The sequence below is a fragment of the Ascaphus truei genome, chromosome 3 (assembly GCF_040206685.1).
Source record: "Ascaphus truei isolate aAscTru1 chromosome 3, aAscTru1.hap1, whole genome shotgun sequence".
Taxonomy (NCBI): domain Eukaryota; kingdom Metazoa; phylum Chordata; class Amphibia; order Anura; family Ascaphidae; genus Ascaphus; species Ascaphus truei.
This window is the reverse complement of record NC_134485.1, coordinates 258660731-258685026: the sequence shown is the minus strand read 5'-3', so window position 1 is coordinate 258685026 and position 24296 is coordinate 258660731. Positions and strand designations below refer to the sequence as shown.

The window sequence follows — 24296 nt, the reverse complement described above, 5'->3', positions numbered from 1 at the left end:
TATATTCCTCAGTTCATTAGTGTAGAGAAACTTTTGGCTGGGTATTAGTGCCAATTGTTTTCTATGGGCTATTAACCGTTAAATGAGTAATTTTTCATTATAAACCAATAATGAACAAAATATACGGAATAGTCTTCTAACTATGCTCTACCTTACTGTACAAGGGTAATTCAAAAACACTTGACCTGGTTAACTGTAGCGTTTTTAATTAGTACATACTGTAGCAGGCATAAGCAAGACACTAATCCATTCTTCTCCACAACAACAATCTTTTTTGTTGCTTAAGACTGACATACTTTCTACTCATTTCGACTCGTCCAGCAAGTGATTAAAAAGCGTCAACCTGTGAATCCATTAATCATAATGTGTCACAAACAGCGTAACTCTGTGATGTTCTTCATAATGCTAAACAATTATAGGATGTGGGTGCAATCAGCAGTCCCATACTCAAATATTCAAGGGAACTCTCAAGTGTTCATTAGATTTTTCTGTATTTTGTGACTTATCTTGAACATTAGTTCTTCATACTGTACTTTTCTGAATCAAGTTGTTATCATCACTTGAAAAACACTCTCAGTTTATTGTGACAATAGTTGTACTTTTGTTTATTTCCTTATTATTTTATGTTAGAATTATGTATCTTATTGTTAGTAGTTAAGCAACACCAAGTAACAAAAGTTTAGTTATTCTGGGAAACAATTGTATAATAGAAATATGACTTTTAAAAGGTACATTCTCACATTTGACCAACAGTGTTTAAAAAGAATACAATGTACTTTATGTTAATTTAAATCTTTTTTTTAAAAGTATATTGTGTCAGCATTTGTAAATATTGTCACCTGAAGTTGAGGTTTGATTTTACTGCATTTGTGATAAGGGCATTGACCACTGGGTAACTCCTTCTCCAGTGAATACAGCATGTTATTAAATAATCACTAGAAAATAAGTACCATACTGTATTTACTAAACAGATGTTTTAGAATACAGTACCAGTAGGAATCACGTGCTACATTTGTCACAATATCCACTAAAGTCAGTTGTCACTTGGTTGGTACACATCCCCGATGTACAGTATCTTTTGAGCAGCTACATCACTGAAATTCTATACTCAAAACATAGGAGTCATGAAAAAATACTCTAAAAAGCAGTTTTGGCATTTGGTCAAATAGTATTCATAATATTCAGAACATTAATGTACCCTTCGGATTTCTCAATTAATGTTTTGCAGCCAAGAGAGTATTTTATTAAGTTTATGTTCCTAAAATTATATACAGTACTGTCGGTAAAAAAAATACTCACAATTCAGAGTGACATCCTCTGTGTCATGCCCACACTTGCCAACTCACCATATGCATAGGGTGATCCCACTGATATTAGGCAAACAATATATAAATACTTGAAATTCTCGCTCATAACAGTCCATATTTCTCAAAGCATTAATACACACAAATAGGATTGGTACTAAAAGTTATATCACTATGGATAAAAGGCCTGAGAACAAATTAAATAAAATGTACATTATTAGTTATCAGTCCTTAGTCTACCTCTCACTGTAGAATATTGAGTCCACTGATGTGGATCAGATGAACACCTGCCAAAGAATAAGTGTATAATATACGGAAAAAAATATCCCTCATGACACCAAAATTTCTCTAGCTCTCTACTTGTTAATGAACACAAAACTAATGTACCTTTATGGTCACGAAGATCTGTATAAAGTCTTGCAAAAATGTATCCATACGTAAAGCCTTATGAGTGCAGTATAGTTAATGAAGGGCATTCTTCGGCATTGAACTATCTATTTTGTCACTGTAAATTTAGCTTCTTTATCTGTTGAAATTATACTGTACAAAAGGGAGTAAATTGAAGATAAATATATTGCCCTTATTTCTCTTTTTGCCTCCAGCACATGAAGCAATAAAAAAGTTAAGAAGGAAAAGGCCAAAAGCACATGCGTAATTTTGAAACTTATCTTGTGCCAAGAGCAAAAGTGGGAACAAGGTTTTGTCTCCTCTCCACCTCGGAAATGTTAAAATAATTTGCCTCATTATTATTAATATTATTATTATTTTTAATAATACAGTATTTAATAATACATTTTGATGATGGTTCATTCTTGACTATAACAATTTTTAAATTGATTTTTTATTTGCTCGCCCTGCACAATCAAATCTTGTGAATATTCTGATTAGACTGCTTGTTTTGTACTGTATAGGGCTGAAAATTACTGAAAATGCCTGACATTACTGCTGCGGCCAACTTCAATCTCACAAGTGCCCGTAATGTTCCGTAGCTTTTTTTGGCTAGCGCCGAACTTGGCTGCGCTCAGCCGCATCTTCCCCTTCCCTCGCGACTCCCTGGCGGCTTGGCTGCTCCACCTCTGCTCAGCAGCTTCGCGCGTCTTCCCCTCCCCTTGCGACCCCCTGGCTGCCTCTGCTCCCCCTCTTCCCGCATCTCCCCTCCATTTCCCTTTCCCATGTCCCCTGACCCGGGGATGCCGGCGGACGTGTTACCGGCGCCACAGTGACGCGCGGCACCTGTCACCAGCCGTGTGTCACCAGCCACGTCTGCCCGGAGTCTGCCCGCACATTGCGGTGGCGGCCGCTGAAGACTCAGCTCGGCCGCCACTGTAGCACCATGTTGTTTTTTAGGCAAGACCTAACTTAATCCAAAGGGCTTGACTTCTATTCTACTAAGAACTTGCCCGTCTTTCTGATTAGGTCAAAGTTAACTGCTATACTATTTTTTTTTGCAGACGTCCATTAGCGTTACCAATTTCAAAGCAGGACAGTTTGCTGGAAAAGAACACAATGTTCAAAGATTCGGGAAAGTCTTTATGCCGGCAGTATTCACAAGACAATGGGTCTGAAAAAGTTACTGTCAGCTCCGCCAAACTGGAACAGGTATGTAAAAAATATTGCAGTATTGTATTTGTTTGACTTCCAATAGCCAATAAAAATACAAAATACATTTGGGGGGGGGGGGGCAGGAGGGGGGCGCTTCTACAGTATGTGTTTTTTTTATTTTGGGAAAACGGAACAGTACAATATACATTTCTAACATATAACATATAATATATATACATTTCTGACATAAAAGTTGAATATGCATCATGTCACAGATTGAATAAAAAGTAACAAGTGTTTGCACAACTTATCGTCTATTTACCAGAGTTGGATTTAAGGGGTACTATGAAGACCTACCATCAGTTAGTAAACATGGGCTTATACAGATATAGGCCCATCTTCTGCCATAAGATATCTTCTGGTGCTAGAAGACTTCCAGTGCTAGAAGACTTCCAGTGCTGGAAGTTTTCTTATAGCAGAAGACCGCTTAGTAAATATGGACCATAGTGTGTGACATTGTTCACCCACACAGGGCCTCCCACAGTGGGGGGGGGGGGGGAGAACCGGGACAAGTGTCGCCCAATTTCTGCGTCCTGCTGCCGGACCTCTGGTTGCTTCTGCCGGTCCTTGACTCTCCCCAGTTTCTGCCTGCCTCCCTAGGTGCTGCCTGCCCAGCTTCTCTACCATGCCGGAAGCTGGGCACATCCGGAAGTCAGAACCAGCTTCCGGGTCCCTACCAGAAGTAGGGATGCAGACCCGGTATGAGAAGAGACAGGCAGCAGCTGGGGAGAGCTGGGGCCAGTGGTGGCGGCAACCAGAGTTACGTGGTTATTGTATCCAGGGAGGGGGGTGGAATAGCAGTGGTATTTGTATCTGGGGGGAGGTAGTAGTGTTAATTGTATCTGGGGGGTAGTAGTTGGAATTGTATTTGGGGGGGAAGTAGTGGTTTTTGTATCTGGGGTTGTGGTGGTGTTTTTATCTAGGATGATAGAGGTGTGTATATCTTGGGGGTTTAGTGGTGTTTGTATCTGAGGGTTGTAGCGGTGTTTGTATCTGGGGGAGGTGTAGTGGTGTTTGTATCGGGGGATGTTGTGCTGTTTTTATTTGGGGGTGTTGTTCTGTTTTTATCTGGGAGTATAGGGGTGTTTATATCTGGGGGGTGTAGTGGTGTCTGTGTCTGTGGGGTGCTGTGGGCAGTGTGGGAGGGGGGAGAACTGTATGGGTATTGGGGGTAATTGTGTGTGGCCAGGGGATGAGGGGGAAATGACTGTGATGAGGGAGGGGGATTGAGGGAGCAGGATTGGGTGCTATAGGGTAATTGAGTGATAGTGAAGGGGCGAGTGAGGAGAGAAGGGTGTAAGAGAGGCAGGGGGGAGAGTGAGTGAGCCAGAAATGAGGAAGAGTGAGAGACAGAGGGGGGAGAGAAATATAGATGGGAAAGGAGAGGGCTCACAAGGCAGCCGACGTGGGGGGGGGGGGATCGAAACTCTAGTCCAGTTCCCCAAGAAATATGTTGGTGGCCCTGCACCCACATAACACAATATATCACATAATTTTTGTAGGATTTTGTAGCACATATCACAACAGAGGAAAAAATGATGCCTGCAACATCTGTATGTTTACAGCTGTTAATAGAGCTCGCAAGCAAGAGATTTCACACTGACATACAGTATGCTGTTGCCTTTTGATTGTACAATCACTATTGATTTTGAAAGTTAGTAATTTGTCTGACACCTTTTTTTTCTCATTGTTCTTTTTATTGATGTTTCAACATTACTGGTAAACATAACAGGTTTGAACACATCTTAAGAATTTGCTGTTTAAATTGTACTTTAAAGAAAAAATATATATAAGTAAAATGGAATAAATCAGATGCTCAAATTTAACAAAAAAATATACAATTTTTTAATTAAATAATTAACTCACAGACTGTAGAAAACATAACTTTAGTCAGAGACATTACAGACGTTAAGTTCGGATATACTGTTCTCCTGTCTTAATACCCGTTTAACCTGGTTCTTTTCTCCCTCTGTTTACCTCATCTATGACCTTGTGCAGTTTGCTGCAAGAGACCCCAGGATGTGTGTGCGAAAGCCTGACATATTTGGTCTTTTTCACTCTGTGTAGGGAGTCATTTTGTAAAGAAATTCTCAGTTTTTTGTTCCTTATTGGTTTCGGTTTCCATTTTATCTAAGGTCATTAGCTGATTACTGGATTATTTTTGTTATTTTGAATTTGACTGATGGTGTTTATTTGGAGCTTTCTTTTATTTACTGATGGTTTTGTTTTGGTGTTAATTGTTAATTCTGGTGTTTAATTGGTATTTGCTTAATTGAATGGTGGTAATGTTGTTGTGTTTACTTGCTTATTTCTGTTTATTTGGTGATTGTTATGAATGCATTGGATATTGTTTGTGATTGTTTATTTTTAGGTTAACCATTGACTAGCATAGTGTTAAATCATGCCCATATTATGTGGGCATGATGAATCCACTGTGCCAAGCAATTGTTTTCTTGGCATTTGTTATGTGTTTAGTTTGCTACAGTATGTAATATGTTTTATTTTGGGCCTGTTTTTTGTTTACTTTCTCATTTATTGCTATAGTGGTAAATCAGGCTCATATTATATGGGCATGATGTAACCACTGTACCAATGAATAGGTGGAGGGTGGGGGTAGTTACCTGGGGAGGGTGGTTAGGCTCCTGGGTGGGTAGTGGGAGAGGGTGAGTTAACCCCTTAATTACTATAGCGGTTACTAACCGCTAAGGTGATAAAGGGGTTAGGGGACATTAGATTGTATTTTTGATTGCATTGTTTATGGCAACGGAGGACATGGACGGTGATGAGGTTGAGGATGGCCTTCATCGTAGCAGCTTGACAGGGGTGAGTGTAAGTTTTATTTACTTTATTTCTGCTGCTTAATGTTGTATTTTAAATGGGCAAATGCACTACTATCCATATCTGGATAATAGTAATTTTTCCCATTACTGTACTGTATGTGTTATGGGGGAGGGGGGTGTATTTATTTAAAAGTATTGGTTGTTTTTTTCGGAGGGGGGGAACAGGATTGGTATTGCAGGCCAGCGGGGACCCCCAGACACCCGCTGGAACCACCTGAGGGACAACCTGAGGGCCCGCGGACACCCGCGAGGACCACCAGAGGGACCCCGCCGGCCTACAGTATCATTCCAGTGCTTTAAAAAAATGTATGATAGGCGGTATAGGGGTTGTCGGGGGCACAGGGTGTGAGTGGGTAGAACATATTGCAATGTTTATTGGGGGCAATTGCCCCCAATAAAGCTGCAATTATGCCTTAACTCCTTCATTGCCTTAGCGGATAGCCGATAAGGTAATGAAGCTGCTTTAATATTAAAAAATGTAATAGTGTGCAGGAGCAGGGGGTCTCCTGAGCTGAACCGCTTTGATTTCAGCCTCAGGGACCCCCTTTTTCCCGAGTTACAGGGACCAGGTATGGGGCATCGGATGACAGTGTCGCCGCCATTTTTAAAGCGTCTGCGTCACATGACATTTAAATAATGAAGGAGATACTGGCACCCTATATCTGGGCCTCTAACTCAGGTAGCCGGGGGTTCCAGAGGCTGAAATTAATTCGGTTCAGCTCAGGAGACACCCTGCTCCCGCACATTAATACAAATTAAAGCAGCTTCATTACCATAGCGGCTATCCGCTATGGTAATTATTTTTATTGTTGTGTGTTTTGATACTAGTATATTGTACATGAGCAGGGGGTCTCCTGAGCTGAACCACATTGTTTCAGCCTCAGGGACCCCCTACTTTATGAGATACAGACCCCGTTATGGGGTGCCAGTACCCCTCTGCATGATTTAAATCCCCTGGTCATGTGATGCAGGAGATTTAAAAGCACAGGGGATACCAGCAACCCATAACGGGGCCTGTATTTCATGAAGTAGAGGGTCCCGAGGCTGAAACCATTGTGGTTCCGCTCAGGAGACCCCCTGCACATGTACACTATTATTAAAATGTATATTTATACTGTATGATCGCCTGTAAGAGCCGTGCATGGAGATGCAGAATCTCCATGCAGCTCTTACAGGCTGCTTTTTTTCTAGCATCTATCGTGCTGTAGAATTCAAGCTCGATAGCAGGGGAAAAAAAACAGGTCGCACGATAGAACATGTTTTTGATCACACGTACCAAAATGTGCTTCACTTCTTAGTGAATCCCGCGTTTGGCTTAATTTTATAATGGGCGAGTAAAAATGTCATACTGGAACACAAAAGCTCACTGTTTAGTATATAGCCCCCTCTGTGTCTACTACCCCTAAACCAAGTGTATTCAGCCAAGTATGTGCACTCCTAAGCCGATACAATGTGTGTGTTGGAAGCCTGGTTAGCTACCCCTAAAACCGAGTGGTCCTGGCCGCCTATGTGTGCTTGCCCGGAGGATACATTTTGCATGTCCTGACCCCTTATGGGAAATAGCTGCAAAACGGAGAACTAAGGACTGTGACCCTAATAGTGGATATTGGAGGCGGGGGAGGTGAAGGGGACGGGAGATGTGGGAAAAGTATAAAACACTTTATTCCGGTAACACAGTATTTTCCACTCAGCAAGCATGCATTGCGGGTTGCATATATGCATTTCTCGGTAATGAGATTAGCCGAGTTGTCAGCATAGGAATGTGGATCAAAGGCAGAGGCTGGGAACCGCTAGATTTTGGGCCATCTGGTAAGTTGGGAAGGGCTGACGATCAGGTCTGGGTATTGGCTCTCAGCGGGTGAGGCCCTTTGTTCCCTCCAAACTCTGTGGTGCCTACCCAGCGGGCAGTATGGGGTGGCCAGGGGACGCCTTTGCAGAGACGGAGCTCTAGGCACGATTTCAATTGGCCATTTCAAATTTCTCACTTGCCGACATCCTCGTCATCACGCGGAGGGCCTGAGCACCTAAGCACGCAATCTTCTCTGATTAGTGCAGCAGGACGAGCCTCCAGCTTGTGATTGGCTGTTACCGTAGAACCCGTGCTCTGATTGGTCCCTGCTCCGTGCTCCATTTTAAGGATAGCCAGCGGGGGCTATATAAGGAGTGCAGCCGATCTGAGTACCAGACAATCTCCAGGCTTGGTCCGGTGAGGTGCGTGGAGGGCTTTTCAAACGTACTCTGCTCAGAATAGCAGAGCGTTTGGCACGGAACTGCCGGAGAAGCCTGACCAGAAGAGGACAAGTTCTGTAGGTGAGGACAAGTACCAGGAACGATCGGGGCTTCAACCAGCGGGGTTACAAGGTGGCTGTTGTGAGGATAGCCCCTTGGTGTGCTGGGATGTGAAGCGGACAGGGTAAGCCTACCTGAAGCAGGCCCCTGCACCTAGTCAAGGCTAGTGTCTTCCCCCCAGGCCCGCAATTGGTGTGTACCCTATATTTGTGTATTTTGTCATGTCGCGGGCTTGCCCGAATAAACCCCTTTTTTTTCAACTGCTTTGTCCTGTCTGGTGTAAGTGATTTCAGTAAAAGGTGTAAATGTTATGGTCCACTGTGACAGACAATAAAGGCATGGATTGCCACAATGACAAAGAATGGACAACCTTTAAAAAAAATTTTACAAAAAATACAATACATTACAATGAAATAAAAACAATCATTTGCCAAAAGATGGATTGCTTGTCACTGTGCTTATCTATACCCAGAAAGAGGCATAGCTTACCTTTTGCTCTATTCACCCCTATCCTAATCCAGCTCCATCTCTTGACCCATGACGCAATGCTCCTCAACAGCCGATGCGAAGAAGTCCATGATCATCTGTATATGATCCCGCAATGCCTAGACACCCACCATGGGGCAACTACAAGCTTCACCCACCCACTGTACAACAACAAATAACTGCCTGTTATTTAACACTTTCATTACTTTAGTGGTTAGCCGCTAAGGAAATGAAACTGGCTGCAATTATTTTTTACTACATAGGATTGAATTCGGAGGTCTCCAGAGTTTAAATAAATATGCGGGTCAACTCCGGAGGCCCCCGTAGACACCCGGGGACCACTGGATACCCCCGGAGGCCCTCGGAGACCCCCAATATCAATCCTCTACAGTAAAAATAAAATAAACTCCTGGTTATGCAAATCGCTATTCCACCAAAGGGTGGCGAGAAAAGAATACAAGGTTTTATAGTATGATATCCATATCGGAGTTTAGTGAATAGAAGTTGCTGGCAAAAAATACGAGTTTGGGTATTTTTTCAGCTACCACACTACTTGTTACAGCCAGAGTGTTATAGATCGGTAAAAAGCCGTTTAAGTACGATATTGGCAATTATCGAAGCTTTGTGAATGGCTACACATTCAATATCACTCTAAAAGGGCATTTACAGTGCAGTAATGCACTTATCGAAGTTTTTTGAATAGCCCCTTAGAGGCCTATTCTATAAACTTTGATAACTAACTCATCGAGGATTTTCAGGAGTTCCCAAATTATTTAGCAAGTTTGCTATTCAGAAAGCTCCGATTACCTGCCAAAATCATTTGGGAAGTGCATCTACCCGACTGGTAGCGCTGCTGCTCAAACACAGAGGGGGTGAGTGAAGTGGGTACTTGACCCAGGGTGGATGGTTAGGCCTACCGGGAAGTTTGTGGGAGGATTTAACCCCATCATTACCATAGCGGTAGTAACCGCTATGGTAATGAAGGGGTTAACCCTCCTCCCCCTACCGCCCCGCGACAAACCCGGTAGGCCTAACCACCCACCGTGGGTCAAGTACCCACTTAATCCAATCCCTAACCCCCAATAAACATTAAAATACCTACTACCTACCAATACACAACCCACCCACTGCCTGCACCCCCAACACACACACCCCTAACAAATACAGTACGGTAATGGGCAACATTACTATTATCCAAATATGGGAAGAGTGCATTTGCCCATTTAAAATAAAACCAGCAAGCATAAAATGAATAAAACTTGCACTTACCACTGCTAGGGTGAAGCCCATTCTCATCCTCATCACCACCGATCTCTTCCGTTGGCAGCAACAGTACAATTAAAAATACAATCTAATGGCCCCTAACCCCTTAATCACCTTAGCGGTTAGTAACCGCTATAGTAATTTTGAGGTTAACCCACCCTCCCCCGCTACCCACCTAGGCGGCCTAACTAACCTCCCAGAAACAACTAAAGTGTAAAGTGTTAAAACATGCACATATAATATGGGCATGCTTTGCCACTATAGCAATAAATGGGTAAGATAAAAGAAAAAAAAAAACAGACACATTTCATTTAAAAAAAACACATTACAAAATACCAAAAAAAAAAACAATTGATTGGAACAGTGGTACATCATGCCCATATTATATGTGCATGATTTACCACTGATAGTCAATGATTAAATCAAAACCATCCCCAAAAGAAACACACCAAAAATAAACAACAATTAAAAAGCAAAACACCAAGTAAATACCATAAATAAATAAAAACAAACACGAAAAAAATAGCAGAAAAAAATAAAGCAAACACCAAAAAACAACATAATTAAAAATCAAAACACCAAAAATAAACTCAAGAAAAAAGAGAAGAAGAAAAAACAATAGCAGTTACCTAAACCTGAGGACCATTGCGTCACGGATGGTGAGCTTCCTGATACCCTGGGAATCGGAGGTTGATGACATCTAAAGGTAAGAAAAAACATTGAATATATGTCATTTGAAATTTTCAGGTATTTTGATTGTATTTTAAAAAAAAAATAGCTTGCCCATTGACTGCCAATGTGTTTATCTACAGTATGCCCCTTTAGGGATATAAATAAATACAGTGACAAGCAATGTATTTTTTGGCAAATGCTTGTTTTTATTTCTTTGATATGTTATTTATTGATTCCTTTGTATAGTTCTGGTGTTTCTTTGTTAATTGTTTTTGTCATTCTTGTTTATTTTTGGTGTTTTGATTTTTAATTATGGGATTTTTATGTTGTTTGCTTTTATTTATTTCTGGTATTTTTTTGGTGTTTATTGACCATTAAACCACTTATCACTGTTTTGTGAATAGGCCCCTTAAAGTCATATTTTCAGAAGATAAAGCAACATTATGCTAAAAAAATGTAATGTCAATGAGATGTGGAATGGCTGTTGTTTGTACATACAGTATAGTTAGCTTTAATCAAGCTTTAAGAATATGCAGTAAATTGGGGAAACATAACATCCATTCCTGTTTTAAATAATGCCATGTTATGAGCCCTGATGTAATGGTGACTTCTAGATCTAGCTCTTCATTTCTAATGACAAGCAGCGTGTGAGATTGTTTTAATCAGACTTTCAAATGACATCTGATGAGGCGACCTCTCAAACTGTAAATTTTTAGATTTTCTTCCATTATTTTTTTTACATGACTTTACTTGGAGTGCTCTTGAATGTGTGGTGTTTTGAGGAAAATATACAGTGATGCTCAGTGATTTGCCCCAACAGAATATACATAGGTGATATTCAGTGATTTGCACCTTATTTTACATACATTAACTCTAATGTTTCTTCTATTTTGAAAAAAGGTAGGCAAATTTTTTGTTTGTTAGTTATGTCATTTTCCTGACGATCACATAATTTACTGTTGCGGGTATTGAATATGGTTTTCTGTATTTGTAAAAGATCGGAGTAGAATGTTTTCAATATTCTCTGGTTGAGATAATTTGGGATTAAAGTGGGATATACTGTATTTATGGTATTATGGTATTATTCCATAACAATGGGCTGTAAGAAGTCTTGTGACTCCAAAAGGTATCTTAGTCCTCGGCCAAGGTGGCGCTGAGCGGGTGGGTGCCCTCATGCTGGCCGTGATGAAACACATTGCGGCAATGTGTGTGTTCAGCGTGAGCAAGCGCCTGCGCCCACTTGGCGCTTAGAGCAAGCAAATTTGATTTTGCTGCTCGCAAGCACGTCACGTGAACGGTTCGCCCAATGAGGGTGAACCAGCTCCGTGACGTCGTGGCCGCGCCCCTAGAAGCGCACGCACATAGCCGGCCACAAATCGCCCAGCCGAGCAAGGCGCAGCGCACGAGCGCCGGTGCGCCCGTTCTCTGCCTGGCCGCAGCCTTATGGAATGGAGCCATTTATTTAATATGGGCCTATTGCCTTTTATTGAACCAGCATACACATTTTACAACATAACACTGTATGATTGTGTTTATAAAAGATTTCAAGCTCTCATATTTACTAGTCTTTGGAAAGTACTGTAAATGTTCAGCATTAATTCCATATTGTTCTTTGATATGGCTACTAACATATGATTTTATGAGGTAGGTGCTGGAAGAAAATGAATTAGAATTCAAATGTATCTAACAAAATAAATGACTGATACATAATTGTATAGCAAACATTTAGAGTATTTAATATTTAAACATTTCTTGATGTACTCTTCTGCTCTAATCAGCAAATAGCACCTGCTCTCTATTTAGATAATGTGCATATGTTCTAATCCACGAGCCACTAAATCCCTGAAATGCTTTCAGACCAGTGACTAATTTAGGTGTGCTGTGCCAAAACCATGCATCTAAAATAATATAAAACAATGTCAAAGGAATGTTAGAAAGTACTGTAGTTAGAAACAGTGACAGATTAAAAATTACATTTAAAAATTAAATGAAAGCATTCTAATAAAACAATGCTAACAGATGTTTTATTATATTTAATTGTGGGCTTTGTTATAGAAAAATGCATGAGTGTGAGTTCTGTAGACCAGTAATAATAATAATAATAATAATAATAAAAATTATTATTATTATTTTCATAATCTTTTATTTGTACTGCATGTTTTTAACATATTCTATAGTGCAGTAAAATGTGGGAGGGTGGACAAGAGCATTGTATAACAAAAACTGTACAAATAATGTACCGTAATAGAAACTGAAACACTTGTAAGTCCTTGCTCCATAGAGCTTACAATCTAAAATTATATTTGATTTATTAATATTATCATATTAGTCATTGGGTTTACCATTTAAATCACTGATATTAAAAAAGACAGAATGACATATAAACTTCATTAGGATAAGAAAACAACAGCATTATCTCTGTGGGGCCATTTGGTGGGGGATGTTTTTGAGTTAGAAAGGACAGAATAAAAAGGAAGACCTAGAAACCCGATTGAGTTGATTAATTTGTAGTGTGCTATAAAAGAGCACTACTTGCTTCATGTACTAAAGCATTCTCACAGTTTACTGATCACTAACAACATTTGGCAGTAACTTATTTACTACAATGTAACAGAGATGTGCACTTTAGCTCATGCTTTTGTTTTAGTTTTGGTTCGGATTCTTAATTTTTTCCCTAGAGACCTTTAATTATGGTTTTGGATTATGGGGAAAATGAGAATTTGCTGAATAATAAATCATAAAACCATGTAAACTCATTTTCTTCTTCCTATGTAAGTAATTATGCCAATATTGAAAACTATTTAGCAAATATAAATATTAATGGGCTTTATGTCTGTTTCCAAGTCCGGCAAAGAACAAGACGAGGTAAAATAAAGACAGGGCAGGATTAGTTACAAAGAGGAGAATATTTAGAAAGAGCTTTCAAATGAGCAAGTACAATATGTAATGTTGGAGATGGTGTGCATGGAGGATGCTTTTTCCAAGATACAACAAGACTACTAGATGGATAGTTTTGCAGACTTAGAAAGCTCATTCAATTAAATTAAGTATTGTTTGTTATATTGGAGACAGTGCATGGAGGATGGTGTTTCCAGCTAAATCTAAATATTGCATTTTCACTTTGTGGCCTTGAGCATTTGTTCTTTGATGTAGCTAATATTCTTGTATATTTATATGTACCCAACAGATAATGGTGTTAGCCAAATGGAACTGATTGACTGGTATATTACTTGTAGAGAGTAAAGTCAGGTCAGATGATAGTATCTCTTTTGTAATATAAGTAATATCCAACAGGTAACCAAAACCAACAGGAAATGATGATGGATAGGGTGAGGAAAGTCAGATGATGGTGCCTAAAACCTACACCAGTATTATATATTATATATTATACATAATTATATTTTATATACATATTAAATATCCTCACACACTCCGACCTTCACTGCCCCTGCCGACCCTGACACAAAATGGCAGCAGGGGAAGTGAGGGTCGGCATTTTAGGCAGGAGGAAATGCCACGAGAATTGAGTCAAGTGGAAAACACCTATTTTTCGGTTCAGTCATAGCACACAAATCTAATCCTCCAACTAAATTTCTCTGCAAAACTGAGTTTTGGGGAGGGGGATGGGAATAATCCAGACTTGCTCATTTGTACAGTTTATTTCTATTATGTAGTCAAATGCATACGGAAATTAATGAGTATGCCCAGGTGGTACAGTATGCCCATTGTACAGATAGTCAATACCTTTTCACAATCTCTGCAAATATAGGAGAAAACATGGAAATGGCTATAATCTCCAAACCTTGCTTTCCACAATTTATCTTCCATGGTCTCTTTGAATGAGCCAATGCCGAGGAGATTTAGACATTTTACAGTGAGCCTCGCAGACTGCACTTCTGTAAACTGGAACATTTTTACATTTTTATAGGAAGACAAACCTAATCAAGTTTAAATGTTATATTAAAACTTTAAACATGGTTAGTAGAAAGACTGAACCAGAGCAATTGATTTCCACAAGTAGGCCAGTACATTATTTTCCAGTACATGCTTGTAGTGCACGGAGGGATTGACTTTGTAGGGTTTGCCTATCTTGCCAACCAGCACTGAGCTCAGCATATTCACAGACTTCTTCAGCATTGTTTGAGGGAAGGATAAATATACAATCACAATGTGCATGTGTTTACTTGTAATACCATAAATGAAATCAATATACCCTTTTGTTTTTCAGATCAAATTAATGCCTCCAGCTCCAAATGATGACTTGGCAACTCTGAGTGAGCTCACAGACAGCAGTCTGTTGTATGAAATTCAAAAGCGTTTTAACAACAATCAAATATATGTGAGTCAATTACAAAATAAGAATAAAATATGACATCGATGACCTTTTCGTTTTAGCAAAGCATAGCTCACATTCTGAACCCTTTTATTTGCATTGCATTTTGAGGAATGTTTTGTAGGAATTTATGAACAATAAATAATAATAAAAATGCATCCATTCTCACAAACTGTATTTTAAACTAGAAATAATAAAAGTACTGTACATAGTTATGGGACCACACATTCTTGGATAAATATAGTTAAGATATTCAGTTCTGGTAACAGAAAAGCATAGAATGCCTCAGGTAAGTTACGTGTTTAAACTTTGCACTATTTATTTTAATATTTGAAATGTATACACACTAAAATATCAGCTATAACTTCTTTATGTGTAGGAAAATCAATTAAAAAGTATTTTTGTGTATTCAATTGCCCTAGAACACATTGATAGTTTCACTGATAAAGCAATAGTCATAGTGGGGAACAGATTTATCAGTGATATTTAGGACATGCAGCAGAAGACATTAATCACAAACACAATGCATGATACAGTTCACTAATGACAGGGAGAGAGTGCATGGTATATGATTGTGGTACTAAATCATGTGTTGAAAAACACAGTTACACACCTCAACAACCTTACGTCAAACGATTAAACACAAAAACTTTTGCAAATTAAACTGAATCGTCCACAAAAGTGGCCTCCAACAATGCTAAAGAAAAATTAAATGAAAAATGTTTTGTTAATGATATAAAACACAGTGGGACATCGAAATAAAAAAGTATATTGATCCAGAGGAAGGCAAATAAAAAACACAGGGAAACGTTACATTATATTATATATTATGCCTGTCAGTCCGTATTTACGGATTTATGTTAACACTGTCAATTAGGAAGAAGCAATATTACACAAATATGGTATAATGCAAGTTTTATTTTAGCCAATAAATACATTGTTTTCTTGCAAAATAATTACTAATGTGCTGACTGTAATATACCAAATCATGTTGTATTGATTTTAAAACACAAAGCAGTTGGGGAGGAAATATTAAACTATAGATAAGTTTGGAGTAACCACATGCTGACATTTGTGAATGGATAATAAGGGTGGGAAAATACAAACAAGAGTGTAATTTGTAAAATATACATTATGCTATTTTATCTGCTTCATTTTTTGGGCTCTACCAGCAGTGAAACAGCCAGTAGGAATAAAAAAAAATGGGTATATTCTCCTCCGATTTCTCTCTTGTCACTGGTTATGATGTTTCTAAGAGCTCCTATTCCAGACTGAGACATTACATATATAGTATAAGGCTATACTTAATTTCAGAAAGTGCTTATATTTTGGTGCGATACAGATGTAGCCAGACACTGTTTCTGACACCGAGTAAACTGCAGTCATGTGACCGCGGGGGTTGATCCTGGCACAGAGGATTAACATTGCGGGAATTCCAATCTGGAAGCATGTACCCGAGACAGTGTTACCGTGGCAGACACTGTCTCCGTCCGGCACTACAAACTTTCACTTTATCGAACGCGGCTCCAGAGATATTAAGGGGCCTATGCCACTAAGCACCGGGGAAAAAAATCGCCATCCAGTTTAAATTGCCATTTTTGACAGTGTTGCCATCATGGTATGCATAAAGCCCAGAATACCTGTTGTAGCAACATTTGCAAAACTGGCGAGTAGCCGGCAACGTGATGATCGCCTCCCTGAAAAGGGCTCACCAGGCTATTTCTTTCTGCTGCAGAAAGAGAGAGAGTCGCCTCTCCCTGCGCAAATCTCGCCAGAGATCAAACATTGTTAATATAAAATGTAATACTAGTGTATTGTAGCTTAGGGTCTCCATAGCAGAACCTCGTTGATTTCAGGTCTGGGGACCCCCTGCTTCCCAAGATACAGTCCCCATTATGAGGTACCGGTATCTCCTATGCATTTTATTCCCATGGTTACGTGATGGTGGGAATAAAATGCATTGGAGATAACGGCACCCCATAACGGGGCCTGTTTCTCGGGAAGAAGGGGGTCCCCAGACCTGAAATCAATTAGGTTTTGCTCTGGAGACTCTCTGCTATAATACACTAGTATTAAAACCCAAATAAAAATTTTAACAAATTTGTTACCGTAGCGGCTATCCGCTATGGTAATGAAGCTGCTTTAATGTAGTTTTTATTAATAGTGTGTGGGAGCAGGGGGTCTCCTGAGATGAACCACATTGATTTCATCCTCAGAACCCCTTGCTTCCCGAGTTACAGGCCCTGGTATGGGGTGCTGGTATGTCCTCCAGTATTTAAATCCCACGGTCATATGACGCGGAAGATTAAAAAATTGCGGTGATACCGCCACCCGATGCCCCATACCGGGGCCTGTATCTTGGGAAGCAAAGTGGTTCAGCTCAGGAGACCCCCTGCTTCCACACACTATTAATAAAAATTACATAAAAGCAGCTTCATTACCTTAGCGGATAACCGCTAAAGCAATGAAGGGGTTAAGGCACAATAGCAGGTTTATTGAGGGCAGGAGGGGTGAGTGAAGCGGGAACTTGGCCCTTCACTCACCGCTTCTGGCCCCAATAAAGATTACAATGCAGTATGTACTAACCACCAATACATAACCCACCCACCTCCTGTGCCCCCACATAAAAACATTTTTATTTTTGTTATACACAGAATTGATACTAGAGGCTGGTGGGGGTCCCCGGGTGGTCCCCATGAGTGTCCCTGGGTCTCCAGGTGGTCCCCATGAGTGTCCCTGGGCCTCCAGGTGGTCCCCGTGGGTGTCTGAGGGCTTCCATGTGGTTCCTGTGGGAGTCCTGGGGCACCTCAGGGGTCCCTGGGTTTTCCCCATGGGTGAATGAGGGCCCTCAGGTGGTCCTTGTTGGGTGTCTGGGGGCCCTCGGGTGGTCCCCATGGGTCCTTGCTGACCTGCGGTACCAATCCTGTTGGAAAAAAATGTGGAATACATTGCAATAAATACATTCACCTCCCCCCACCCCCAACACATACAGTACAGTAATTGGCAAATTAAGCTCATTTGCCCATTATTAAATAAAACATTAGCCAGCCAGCATAAATAAAGTAAATAAACCTTTCTACTTACCCCTGCCATCATGAAGGGCATCCTCATCAGCATTCTGCAGGTAACGTTCTGCAGGGCCATTTCCTCCGTTGCCAGAAATAATACAATACATAATACAATCTAATGGCCCCTAACCCCTTACTCACCTTAGCGGTTAATAACCGCTATAGTAATTAAGGGGTTTACCCAACCTCCCCTGCTACCCACCCGGGAGGCCTATCCACCCAACCCGGATCACTATACCCACCCTGTACCCATTGATGGACATAGTGTTAAATCATACCCATATAATATGGGCATGATAAACCACTATAGCAGCCAATGGTCACCCTAATCAAAAACCATGAATGCCAAAAATACACAATAATATAACATATACACAAGCACCTAAACACCACAATTAAGTAAATAAAAGCACTAGCCAACAAATCAATTTATTAATTTTAAACCACTAGCCAACAAAACAATGAATGAATTTAAACCACTAGCCAACAAATCAATTAATAAAACCACTAGGCAACACATCAATTAAAACCAGTAGCCAACACAAAAAATTATTTAATATAAACGCTAAACAATAGGAAAATGAAATTACAAACAATAAACAGACAAATAATAAACAACAATCAATAGAAAAAGGGTATTGCCAAAAAATGCTTTGAATGTTAATGTATTAATCTGTGCCCGTTTAGGGTACAGATAAATACAGTATCAGTCAATGGGCAATGAAAAACATTAAAAGAAAAAAATACAATTAAAAAACTTGAAAAAAATACATCTACATACTGTACATTCAATATTTTTCTTACCTTTAGAAGTGTTGACCCTTTGAATCCAGGCAATTCTGCAAGCTCTCATACTGCGATATCATCAAAATCAATCCAACGCCATCCACATGGAAGATCCGGAACAGGTAACAAAATTCTTCTTTCTTTTATCTTCTATCACCGTCTTCTTTCTTCATCTGTCATTATTTCTTTCTTTTCTTTAATCTTCATTTGTCAATCCATAGCCTCATGGTAAATCCACAGCATGATGTTGTCTCGTCGGCTTCTTGGGGTAAAATGAGACATCAAGGCCTTATTTATGGCCTGTGACGTCACTTTTTCAGGTCAGATGGTACAGCTCTAATCTGATTGGATGATGTATAATGAACCCAACTCTTTTTTTTGTTAAGTATGTGACGTCATCTCCAAGGGATGTATGTCACATCTTAAAACCACATGGCTATATCACAGGGTATTACAGGCAATGGGATTGAAGACAATCCCATTAGTTGCTTTACCATGTGATAGGTTACATTAGTTCAAAAGGATGTGATGGCACTTTAAGGGATGATGTCCATCTGGTTTGAAGGATGTGATGCACCTCGCTTGGAGATGACGTCACATCTTTAACAAGAAAAAAAGAGGCGGACACATGCTACTGCATCCAATCAGATTGGAGCAGTGCCATCTCACCTGAAATGTGATCTCACAGGCCATATATAAGGCCTTGACGTCTCATTTTACCTCAAGAAGCCGACGACACAACATCGTATTGTGGATTTTCAATGGGGCGATGGATTGACAGATGAAGATAGAAGATTAAAGAAAAGATAGAAATAATTACAGATGAAGAAAGAAGATGGTGATACAAGATAAAAGAAAGAAGCATTTTGTTACCTGTTCCGGATCTTCAAGGTGGATGGCGTTGGATTGACTTTGACGACGTTGCGGTACAAGAGCTTCCTTATACGCCGGGATTGGGAGAGTCAACACTTCTAATGGTAAGAAAAATATTGAATGTATGTAATTGTATTTTTACAGGTTTTTTTAATGGTATTTTTTTCTTTTTATGTTTTTCGTTGCACATTGACTACTAATGAATTAATCTATGCCCCTTTAGGGTATATATAAATACAGTGAAGGCCAATGCATTTTTTGGCAAATGCTTGTTTTCTATTGACTGTTATTTTTTCTATTTCTGTTTATTGTTTTGATTAAATTGTTTAGAATTTTGGATGGCTTGTTTTTAGTACATTTTAGGATTGTTTTGGCGTTCTTAATTATTAATTTGTTTTGTTGGCTACTGGTTATAATTGATTTGTTGGCTAGTGGTTTATTCATTAATTGATTTGATGGCTAGTGGTTAAAATTAATTAATTGTTTTCTTGGTTAGTGCTTTTATGTATTAATTTGATCGGTTGGCTAGTGCTTTTATTTATTGAATTGAGGTGTTTAGGTGCTTGTGTATATTTTTTATTATTGTGTATTTTTGGTCTTCATGCTGTTTTATTAAGGTGACCATTGACTGCTATTGTGGCTTAGCCTGTGGTCCCAGTGCAGCGTGCGCTGTGCGCACAAGCACCGCCCCCCAATCAGACCGGGCCCAGTACTTGCCACGGAGCGCAATTAGCAGCCACGCTCTACTGCAAGTTTTCACAAATACAAAAAAAATGTATTTGGAACTTGCGACGGGGGCGTGGCAACGCCCCCGCTGGCGGTTCAGCCAATGAGGGCGAACCAGCCGCGTGAGGTCATGGCCAAGCCCCCGCAAAACCCCTGCCATGCCCCCTCCTGTCGCAATCTGTCCCTCTCTCCCAAGACCGCAGAAAGCGTGAAGCACTGTGCACGTGCCGCCACCCCGCCAGGCGCCCGCGCTACAGTGCTGACTGGGACTGCAGCCTTATCATGCCCATATTATATGAGTAGGATATATCACTATGCCAATCAATGGATAGAGGGTGGGTTTAGTTGTCCGGGGTTGGTGCTTAGACCAACCAGGTGGGTAGCAGGGTGGGTTGACCCATTCATTACTATAGCAGTTATTAACCACTATGGTGATTAAGGGGTTAGGGGCCATTAGATTGTATTATATTCTTTCTTGCAACGGAGTACATGGACCTGCAGTATGCTGATGAGGATGCCCTTCATGATGGCAGGGGTAAATTGAACATTTTATTTACTTTATTAATGCTGGCTGGCTAATGTTTTATTTTATAATGGGCAAATGAGCTATTATGGGGGCACAGTGGGTGGGTGGGTTATGTGTTGGTTGTTATTACATATTGTAATGTTTATTCAGGGCAAAGGGGGTGAGTGAAGGGCCAAGTACCCACTTCACTCACCCCCTCTGCCCCCAATAAAGCTGCTGCTGTTCCTTAACCCCTTCATTGCCTTAGCGGTTAGCCGCTAATGTAATGAAGTTGCCTGTAAATGCATTTTTATTGCATCGGATTGATGTCGGGGGTCTCTGGTGCTGATATTAATAGATACCAGCTCTGGAGACTCCCAGCATCAATCCGATGCAGGAAAATGCATTTTGTTTTCTATGTGCTGTTTCACCGCTTCTCGGCAACTTCTCACCACCCTCCTGCCAACTTTTCCTGGCGGGACGATTTTGAGAGGAAAGCTCTATTCTAGAGCCGCAATTAGCCTCAATAAGCTAATCGGACTACTAGAATTGCACGAGTTTGAAAACCTACCGATAAGTGGCTTATTGCTGCTCGTTTGGCGGTTTTTTTTCTCAGAGTTTTTTTCGCTGAAAATGGCTTTTATCGACAACTTACCGGGGCTTACTGAATAGCAGTAGGCTTTTTGGCTAAAAGGCCTCGATAAGTGGGTTATCGGTGCTTAGCGCATAGGCCCCTAAGCAAGGGCCGGCAACAGCAGGGGACAAAGGGCACTGGCGTCCCGGGCCCCATGGGTGAGGGGGGCCTGGCTTCCAAGGCCCCCTGCGCGGCCGGGCGCCAGTTACTAAAAAAAAAAACTCTGCACCCGGCGCCGGGACTTCTAGTTGGCAGCGCCGGAAGTAGGTTGACTTATGCTTCCGGCGCGCCGGCATGAGAAGGAGGTCCGGCGCACGCAGGAGCAGCATTGGGAGACAGGTGTCTCAGCGGGGCCGGCGGCAATTGCTGTGACCAGCCACCGCCCCCTCCCCCCCGCAGCCCCTGCCACCTAATCCCCCCACCCCACCACCTCCCCCCCGCAGCCACCGGGCCAAAACTGGCCGCCACAGCAGCAGCGGGGAACAGCCCCCCCCCCTGCTGCCACCGGGCCATCCCGCCCCGCCACCCCCCTCCCCCGCAGCATCGGGCAAGCATCGGCCCCACCCCTGCAGCACACCGCAACGTGGGGTGCCTGCAGCAGGGCTGGCGGCAACTGCTGTGACCAGCTGCCGGGCCCCTCAAAGCACCGCCACCCCTTCCACGCAGGATCGGGCTGTCCAGCCACACATCGCAGCTGCCAGACACCCCCCGCAGCCGTGGGACTCCCCCGTAATGCCCCCCCCTGCAGCATCGCCCAATGCAGCATCGCGCCCCCCCTCCCCAGCAGCACTGCCACCACCACCGGCACGCCGTGCCCCCTTCCATCTGAGATCTTCCCCAAGGTAAGTTAGATTTTTATATATATGTATTGGGGGTGTTGGGGTATTTTTTTTTACATGGATTGGGGGGCTTGGGGTATTTTTTTACATGGATTGGGAGGCTTGGGATATTTTTTTACATGGATTGGGGGGCTTTGGGTATTTTTTATATGGATTGGGGGTGTTGGGGTATTTTTTATATGGATTGGGGGGCTTGGGGTATTTTTTTATATGGATTGGGGGGGTTGGGGTATTTTTTATGTGGATTGGGGGTCTTGGGATATTTTTTATATGGATTGGATATATATATATATATATATAATCACCACAATTATTAAGGTTATGGTGGGTAAAAAAAAGTGACAGAAACCCTCCACAGTAAAGCATAAAGAAACTGTACATATTACTGTATGTTCATATATATATACACACACACATTCCCAGTAAGGTGTGTGTGTGTGTGTATGTATGTATATATAATGTATATATATATATATATATATATATATATATATATATATATGTAGAGGTATCAGTACCGTGTTAGCCGAGCTTCAATAATCAAAAAATAAATAGATGATACCGTTCTGTGGCTAACGAAATGCTTTTATTTGTGCGAGCTTTCGAGATACACTGATCTCTTCTTCCGGCGATGTTACAATGAATGAAGCATGCAAAAGCTATACTATAAACAGTGTCTATTGGAATGTTATCTGTGCTGGTCCTTCCCCTGGTGTGGATGTGTTTTATATATATATATATATATATATATATATATATATATATATATATATATATATATAAAAGCAGATGTGTTGTTCCGCGCTGGGGATACCACTGTAAATAGTACCTTTTGCAGCCGTTAGTCTGGGGGGGTTCCACACATCCCCTATAAAAGTGAACTCCCACAAGGGGGGCTCACAAACAAGAAAAACAAGTGACAAATAGGCGCACTGAGGGATAGTATAATTTATTATTAAAAAAAGGGGGTGATAAGACAGTGGACGACCAAGGTCCAATGATGAATAAGGAAAAATAACAAAACGAAAGTAAAATGTGTTAGAATAACTGGTTCATGCACCAGTACAATCGGGGGATGGCACCGGGTCAATTCTAGATCACACTAGCACTACAGAAAGGGTCCGGACCAGTCTGAGTACATACCCCGTTTGGATGTGGGAAGTGAAGAGTGAAGACCCGCTCCCTCCGACTGCAAAAACTCCACAGGAAGTGAGGTCACGTGTGGCAGTTCCTGTGGACATGACGTCTTTAGGCAACTACTCCCCTTTACTACAGCTGCTTCGAATTAGATGCTAACTTGGTGCCAATTCCATAATATGTGGTAGACTATAAATGCTAGCCCATTTCTCCCCTCACCACTCCCAGAAGAAGACAGTTTCAAGTCGAAACGCGTCGGAGTGGGAGTCTGCTGAGGGGGGGGGGCTACCTTCCTTGACCTGACATGAGGTTCTGACTTACTCTTTTGCCCGTGACTCCCCTACACTGAGTGGTAATGTATATTTCACATTGCTACCTATATCCTCCCTGTATCCACTTCATGCAATTAGTCAGAACGATTATATGGTGATTTTCTATGTGGATACCTTTATTTTCAGTGTGGGTTTCCATTCTACAGGTGCGCTTTTACAGAGCTCCCTGTGTTCTGTGCATGTCAGTATTGGTTTTATGTTTAGACCCTTGCCTCCAGGTTCATTTTGTTTGGTAGAGTTGAGCCCCCCTCACCTTTTAACTTTATCACGTCAATAAAATTCTTTGTTTACACTGTAAAGTATGTCCGTGTGCTTTCTACAAGGTTGCTTTTTCTGTTGGCTCTCTCTCTCTCTCTCTCTCTCTCTCTATATATATATATATATATATATATATATATATATATATATATATATATATATATATGCAAATATAGCTGTATGCTCATCTGCATGTCTTAGGCAGGTCTGCAACCCCGCCTTTCCCCATTATCACCCAGCATACAGCACTTCCACTTAACTCAGTATTATATATATATATATATATATATATATATATATATATATATATATGTTTGTATATATATATATATATATATATGTATATATA

General features: G+C 40.9%; 1 protein-coding gene across 6 annotated transcripts in view; it reads left to right on the top strand.

Moving 5' to 3' along the window:
* MYO16 (myosin XVI) overlaps positions 1-24296 on the top strand; it is a 539667-nt gene that overhangs the window by 192677 nt on the left and 322694 nt on the right. For all 6 annotated transcript variants that reach the window (XM_075590716.1, XM_075590715.1, XM_075590717.1 and 3 more), the window contains 2 exons: positions 2756-2903; positions 14685-14795. In XM_075590716.1, the coding sequence (XP_075446831.1) occupies positions 2756-2903; positions 14685-14795 (259 nt within the window). The remainder of the gene's footprint in view (positions 1-2755; positions 2904-14684; positions 14796-24296) is intronic.